This window comes from Solanum dulcamara, chromosome 2, assembly GCF_947179165.1.
Source record: "Solanum dulcamara chromosome 2, daSolDulc1.2, whole genome shotgun sequence".
NCBI lineage: Eukaryota > Viridiplantae > Streptophyta > Magnoliopsida > Solanales > Solanaceae > Solanum > Solanum dulcamara.
In genome coordinates this window covers 7,111,313-7,119,742 of record NC_077238.1, presented here as the reverse complement: position 1 = coordinate 7,119,742, position 8,430 = coordinate 7,111,313, and the positions used below count along the sequence as shown (strand labels likewise).

Below are 8,430 nucleotides of genomic sequence, written 5' to 3'. Positions count from 1 at the left end.
TTTTTTTAGGAAGAATTAGAGATGAGAGAGAAAAAGTTTGAAAATGGCTGTATAGGTGTATGAAATTGTAGTGTATAGGTGTTGGACTTTTGTGGTAGTTGTTGATGGGTGTTTTTTTTAGGAAGAATAAGAGATGAGAGAGAGATAGAGTTTGAAAATGGTTATATAGGTGTAGAGAATTATGTGTGATTATTGGGGTAAGTAAAATTGTGGAAAAATTTGTGTGATTAGTGAGGTAGGTAAAAATGTGGAAAAATTTGTGTGATTAGTGGGATAGGTAAAATTGTGTGAAAAATTTGTGTGATTAGTGGGGTATGTATAATTTTGTGGAAAATTTGTGTGATTAGTGGGGTAGGTATAATTGTGAGGAAAATTTAATATTTATCTGTATTTTAATATATTCCTAGACTGTGCTAAAAATACTAAAATGAATATGAACAAATATAACAAATGACATGTAAAAATGCAAATTAACGAACTGTGATGAAAAATAGTTATAACTAAAAAATTTTAAAAATAAACTGAGAAAATCCTCATCTAAGGATAATTATCGATAAAATTGATTTAAAATTGTAAAAGTGCACTTTTGAACTATTTAACAAAATAAAAATTAAAAATATTAATTTTACAAAAATCAAGCCAAAATTGAGTGTCAACAACACTACTTAATTATTATTTCTTCATTTGCTTGCCTATATATATGCTCCCTATTAACAGGATCTTTCCACATCAATACCTTCTCTCATTTCCACAAAAAGAAAGACACAAATAACAAACTTTCTTGATTTAAGGCAATATTACATAAAATGGGAAGATCCAAATGTTGTGATAAAGAGGGATTGAAGAAAGGGCCATGGACACATGATGAGGACCAAAAACTATCGTCTTTCATTGACAAACATGGTTGTGGTAACTGGCGTGCTTTGCCTGCTAAAGCTGGTAATTTAAACTACTCCTTCAGTCCCAATTTATGCAAAAGCTGGTATATATATAGAGAGAGATTCAAACGATTGATCATTTGATTGAACGGTCCAACTAATAGAAATGACAATGGAGTGAGACGGGGCGAGTGCAGGGTGGATTGAACCCCATCTTTGTACCCTTCCCCACATAGGTTGTAACCTGCACCGCTCCATTTCCATCCTTAGTCCCAGTCCAAGACTATCATTTTCCTGTAACATTTTCCATGTGTGATTATTGCAACATAATATTAAATTGATACTCCTTTTTCGTTTCAATTTATGTGATACATTTTTTTTTATGGGCCAAACATGTGATTGTGAGACTTGAACTCATGACCCTTAACCTGACTAGCTAAGAAATCGTGTTAAATTATATAATTATATTAAATATCTAAAAGTTTAATCCTTTAGAAAACACATTTTTATATAGGTATATACTATTATTTACCATTTGTTAGCATGATCTAATCACTCCTTTTTCCTTTTATTTTTAGGTCTACTGAGATGTGGAAAGAGTTGTAGGCTAAGATGGATAAATTATCTAAGGCCTGATATCAAGAGAGGAAAATTCAGTTTACAAGAAGAAAGAACCATCATTCACCTTCATGCTCTTCTTGGAAACAGGTATATATTCTATATATTTACCTTCGTTTATTTTTACTTGTGCAGTATTTACTTGACACGTTCCTTAAAAATCAATAAATAAAATGACATTTTTACTGTATCATCCGATCCTTTAAATATAATAAATTCAATACTTTAAAAAATTTCCTACTATAATTAATAGTAGTGTCCACATTCAATTAAAGTCACCATTGATTGATTTGATCCAAAATGATCCAAGACTATCGATCTATTAATTAATGTTACCACAAGAATTTCATTTTCCGTGTAACGTTTTTCATGTGTGATTATTGCGAATCATTGCGATATTATATTGATCATGTTTTGCCCCTTTCTTTGTCATTGATATATCAGATGGTCAGCAATAGCAACTTATTTGCCAAGCAGAACAGATAACGAGATAAAAAACTACTGGAACTCACATTTGAAGAAGAGATTAACCAAATTGGGCATTGATCCAATGACTCACAAGCCAAATGGTACTGCAGGCTCATCAAAATATGTTGCAAATCTTAGTCATATGGCTGAATGGGAAAGTGCAAGATTAGAAGCAGAAGCTAGACTTGTTCGTAAATCCAAAATCCTCTTCAATAACAATAACATGACTAGTCACAATTACAACATTAAAAACCATACTACTATTTCCCAACAATTAGTACCTTATTATCAACAACTCCCTTGTCTTGACATAGTAAAAGCATGGCAAATGACTAGCACAAAATTACCAACAATAAATGACATTAGTGCCATTCTTCTTAATAATTCAAGGAACAAGAACCTCGAATCATCATCAATACCATCAACTTTAAATTCCTCAGATATTTTTTTCACGAACAATGTACCAACTACTACTACTACAAAAGCTGGTGATGATCATCAAAATCCTTATAATTTGTCTACAATCAACTCATGTTTTGAAGATGATTATCTCCAAACAGAACTTCCAAGTTTCATGCAGGAATTTTCGGGGCTATTTCCGGAATATACACAAAATTCAGCAAATGGACAATTGGATAATTTCATGGGAAGCTGTTCTGGAGATTTTGAAGACAACAAGTTACTAATTAATTGGAACAATAATTTCCCTAATTATTTGGTCAATTCACCTATTGGTTCTCCAGTATTCTGAATTGTTCTATTATATAAATAGTTATAGAAAATTGTACTTCATTGAGTTTAGTTTTTGTTTTATGACTTTAGATATGTATTTGTAATATCCCAATGTGAAATTTAGTTTATGAAATGATTTGATTAAAATCATGTAACTTCCTTCTGAGTATGGTCAAATTACTTAATTTTTTAATTCCAGTATGAATCAGTGTTTTCAAAGGCATTTTTGGGGCAAGTCTCGAGGCGGGGTGTTCCAAAAATGTTTCGAGCCGCAAATTGAAAGCTTAGATCCACAGGACGTAAGTCCTAGAATTTGGGGCATAAGTCCCGCGCGAAAAAAACCTAAGTCTCAAACATAAAAACATATTCCTTGGATGGTCATTTTGATTTTTCGTGTTTTAAAAATATAAATATATATTTCTTTAAGGTTTATACATGTGAAAACAAATATTTTTTTTTTCATAATATATCTAGTGGGGAGTAAGTGTTTAATTTTAAAATATATAAAATATATTCGAAACTGCACCATATTATATAGTGGTGTAAATGTAATTACCCTTGAATAATTAAACTTATTCTCCAACCAAACAAGCCCTAAAAGTTGGCAACACTTATAGACCTATATTGGATATTGCTGCACACTGAATTTAGTATAAGTACTTCTACTAGTAAATTAGTAATAACAATGTCACAAACAATCATGCACATCATTAAATTTCTAATCAATTATTATAGTGTAAAGTACTTTTACCAGTTCACTTCTAAAAAATCAATAAGGCTAAAAGATGAGAGGAGATATATATTATAAAGCTAGATGTTAGAACTTAGAATACTGACGTGACACCTTTTTTTTGGCTAAGGATTGCATTTATTTATTTTTCTCAAATTTTTAAATTTATTCTTTTGTTTTTGGTCTAAATTAAAAAATCTACAAACAAAATACCCCATATTAAGCAAATCTCATTATAAATTTTCAATTCATTTTACTTCTTTTTTGTCTCTCTATATATTTCCTTAGTGGAAAGTAATTGCTTGAAGGTGTATTTTCTTATTAGGAAATTTCATAAATAGTTAATATAATTATGTTAATTATGCTTCTTAGCTACAGTTTGTCTAATTAATATATAATTATGTTCCTTAACTACTGTTTGTTATGGGTATTTCCATTTGTATCATTCACTGTCAATATACAAACATGATAAGTATATACAGATTTTATATTTATACATTTTGAAAATTTTCAGAACTTATTAAAATTAAATGTATTATACACAAGCTAGGGTAAGCATATACAAATTTTGGATTTATACAATTAGAAATCGAATTATACAAATTTTGGATTTATATAATTGATAGCTAAATTATACAAATTTTGGACGTGGGCCACATAATTTTAATGATAAGTTAGTAACACATGATAATTTAATTAAATTATAGCTATATTAAGTAATTAACTAATATATATTTATTTATCCTTATAATTTTCCCTTTATCTTATTGCAAAAGGGAATTTTATGGATTGAAAATTATGAAGCCTTCAGTCCTTTATGTTACTGTATAGGCTATTAGCAACTATAATTGAAAGCTAATAAATATATGATAACCAGGACCAGATGGTCCTGGAAAGAGAAGAAAAAAAAAAGAGCATGCACAATCCACGTTATGTAATTTACTTAATTAATGCTTCCATGCAGTTATTTTAAAAAAAAAATAGAGATTCCGCAGCCTCTATTTTTTTGTGTGCAAATGAGCGAACATTTCGTTTTAATATAATAATCCACAAATCAGAATAAAGAGGTAAATCACATTAAATAAACCTTAATTAGCGATATCAATTTTAAACTTGAAATCAATTCAAAAAATCACCTGCTCAACATCTCCATGAAATAAAGTTAGGTAAATTTCATAGAGTTAGGTAAATGAAATTATTGCTTGGAATCGTATCTTTTGAATCGTACATAAAGGGTTAAATGATGAATCATTTCAACTTCTTTCATCAGATATATTACGTATAAGTTATCCTTTTTATCCTTTGTGTAACCAGTTTTATTTGCTTTTTATCCTTTGTGTCAAACAGTTTTATTTGATGTATATATATATATATATATATATATATATATATTCAAAGCAAGATCACTACAAGAAAGTAGAGATACGACGACATTATATAAATACCGTATTAAGCTGTTTAAATGTCGTAAATTTAATTTTTGACATTTATTTTACATTTAAATCAAATGTCGGAAATTTTAGTGTCGTAAATTTATTATGACATATTAAAAATGTCACTTAAATTTTTTGACATTTAAATTAATGTTGATGAAAAATTTTACGATATTTATTTGTGGCATTTATAAATGTCACGTTAAAATTTCCTAACATTTAATTAATGTCGATTCCAAATTTATTCAAATATTAATATATTTAATTTTTTCATAACACAAATATTTATATTCAATTTGCATATTCATAAATACCAATTAATTTCTGCAACAATGCTTTATGAAATCATCTCTCCACAAGTCAAGCATTTGTTTCAAGTAATAGATCTCACTTTCTTCAAAAAATTTGCACAAAAAGTTCACATAAAAAAATTAGGACTGTATAATATAATAAAGGAAAAAATTGTCTTATGATTTGTTTAAACTTACCCACATTGTGTTTGCCAACTACCAGTCTTTTTTTATTATGTTAAGCTGGAAAAAAAATACTAGATTTGTTAAAAACTAAAAATTCAAAAAGTAATAAGAATATGTTGAAGCTTACATTTAGCACATATATATACATATATTAATTATAGCAACAAAAAGAATAAGAGGAATTTGCTTCTTTTTTTTTTTTGTAGCTGAGATTTCGTAGTTATAAATGGGTTATGTTGTATTGATAATTTGAAAATAATTAATATTATTTAAATATTATCAAAAATTAATCTTATTCTTTAAATTTTTAAAAAGTCAAAATGTCCAAGAATTTTTTTTTCTTATTGGTAGATATGTTTAATAGTGCTATTATTCAAATGGTATACTTTACTTTTAAATTAACTTAAAAATAAATCATTTAAACCACATTTTTAGTTCCAACTCATTAATTTGTTACATACAAATTATAATTACTCCCTCCATTTAAATCTATTTGTTTAGTTTTGACATGACATGACACGAAATTTAAGAAAATAAAGAAAACTTTCGAATCTTGTGGTCTAAAACTAAGAGCATGATTGGATATGCGATATGTAATGATTTGAAAATAAATTGAATTAAAGTTGAAGTAAAACAAACAAATTGAAAGAAAGAGAGTATATTATAATTACAAACATTTATGTATCCAACTTTGTTTTCTAGAGTTAAATACGAAGGGTGAGAAATAATTTAAAAAGATTTAGATTTTTAATATTATGTGTAAATGTTAGTAATAGCAACCAAATATTTTTGACATTTGTATCAAAAGTTGTTGTTTTAACGACATTTTATGCCAAATGTCGTTGTTTTTATGACATTTATCTCAAATGTCATTATTTTCATGACAATTTTTACGATATTTTGCGTCAAATATCTTTATTTTTACGATGTTTGATATTAATGTCATTGTTTTTACGATATCTACATTAAATATCATTATTTTTATGACATTTTTTCATAAATGTTGAGAAAATCTCTATTTCTTGACATTTATTTCAAATGTCACTAAATAAATGTCGTAGTATATCTACTTTCTTTTAATGAATTTTGATATTTCGTAAGTAAATAAAAAATATTATTCAAAAATATTTATATATAATTCAGAGGGAGAAGGTTAGGTGGGAGGAGATGAGGTGTTGGGGATGGATAGATGTGTTCACTGTTTAGTGAAAATTTCAAATTAAATCGATTAAAAAATTGACATTTGAAAAATCATTAGAAAATTCATTTTTTTGAGTTTCATGGAACTTTTTTTTTGGAAAATATATTTTTAAAAATATTTTAATCAATCAAATATAAAAAAAATAAATTAAAAGACATTTTTAAAAATATAGATAATAATTATATATGATATTAAAGTATGTCAAATTATGCAGTTTTCCTTATTTAATTACTAATCCTAAACTAATCAGGCTCTACTAGACATTTTGTCGATCTATCACCCCTCTCCAACTAGATGTTGACAATGATACAACTCAAGCTTGCTCTAGAGTTCATGTAAATGAACTTTGTGTAGTGGTGAGACTATCAAAAATTTCTTTCGCTTTTACTTGTTGTATTTGGATTTGACATGTCCATTAAGAAAATAATAATTGATATAATTATTTTACTACACTATCTTGATGTTTAGTATTAAGTTTTAAAAATAATTAGAAAAAAATAATTAATTCTAAGAATGAAATATAAAAAATAATAATTATCTTTCTTCATATATTAAAAGTGGCAAATAAAAATAGATATTTATTTTTAAAATAGTGAATAAACAAAAGTGAATGGAGCGAATAATATCGAAATGACAAGACCGCGATAAATTATATAGCTAGGGAGCAATTAATGGAACTGGTCCATGCTCAATTAATCTGTTAGGATAAATACTAATGGTAATTAAATATGGTTGCTCCATGTTTAAAATTTCATCATCAATGTGCTAGTAATTAATGCCAGGTAATTTCATCAGACAATAGAACACAAATATTAATAACCATTAATCAAATATAGCCCACCATAATTCATAGTTATGGAGTTCTGCCTCTTGTTGTTGTTTTTTTAGTTTTATTTTTATTTTTACACAAGTGACTGATTTTAATTATGCAATTCTTTAATGAAAGAAAATTACAAAAGGAATTAAGGAGAATAATACAGAAGTATAGATTCACAGAGTTAAAAGCAAATTTAATTAATTTCTCGCATATATATTGAACTCTAAGAAGGCGTTTGACCGTAGAATTTGGGGCTCAATTTTAACTTTTAATTATTTGATTTAAAATTAATATTTGTTTAAGAGATTTCAAATTCTTAAAAAGATAGAATTTTAAATTTTAAGTTGTGATTTTTGTTACAGTGAATACGGGTGTAATTTATTTTTTTCCAATTTCCATTGCTAATTTACGTTAATTTAATTTATGAGTATTCAATTCACTCAATAATTAATTTTTTTGCAAAGTTTAAAATGACAAGTATATGGAGACGGTTTATTGTGAAAATCTTTAGGAAATATCTAACATTACATTTGTTCTCATATTTTTAGAATCACCTATTTCTTTTATTTATATAATTGAATGATTAATGAGTTGATTTTTAATTTTATTTTTAAAAATTTAAATTTATGTCTAGCGATTGAGACATAAGTTCTTTAAGTGTGAGAGACATAATTTATATAATATTATGATACGAAAATATAAAATTTTATGCCTCGCAAAAAATGCTATTTCCTTCACATACATAGTCCATAAAGGGTGAAACATGAGGAATGAGGATGCGGCCTAATTAAACTATACGTTTTACTATATATTTATAAAGAATCTTTGGATAATATAGAAGTCAAAAATTTTACTCAAGATATCAAAATATTAAAAAAAAAAATAAACACATCAAGAAGCTAAGAGGATGAGCAGAGGCGAACTTAGGATTTGAAGACGACGGGTGCACCACCAACTGCTAGTGCACGTTAGTTAAAGCATGTCACCGAATATCGATTTGTATGATAATTTTATTAAACATAAATATATAAAATTAATGTACTAATGTATAAATATGAATTCAATGACTTAGCTAAA

General features: G+C 26.9%; 1 protein-coding gene across 1 annotated transcript; it reads left to right on the top strand.

The window, feature by feature from the left end:
• Window positions 1–749: 749 nt before the first annotated feature.
• LOC129874961 (transcription factor MYB16-like) lies at window positions 750–2,722 on the top strand. Its single transcript, XM_055950363.1, has 3 exons — window positions 750–939; window positions 1,457–1,586; window positions 1,941–2,722. The coding sequence occupies exons 1-3, from the start codon at window positions 807–809 to the stop codon at window positions 2,713–2,715; spliced, it is 1,038 nt and encodes a 345-aa protein (XP_055806338.1). The 5' UTR covers window positions 750–806; the 3' UTR covers window positions 2,716–2,722.
• The last annotated feature ends 5,708 nt before the right edge of the window (window positions 2,723–8,430 follow it).

Bases quoted from the DNA above. Each gene is read 5' to 3' on its own strand.
- LOC129874961 (XM_055950363.1), top strand. From the start codon at position 807: ATGGGAAGATCCAAATGTTGTGATAAAGAGGGATTGAAGAAAGGGCCA. The intron at 940-1,456 runs GTAATTTAAACT...TTTTATTTTTAG, and splicing joins TGCTTTGCCTGCTAAAGCTG to GTCTACTGAGATGTGGAAAG. The intron at 1,587-1,940 runs GTATATATTCTA...TTGATATATCAG, and splicing joins CATGCTCTTCTTGGAAACAG to ATGGTCAGCAATAGCAACTT.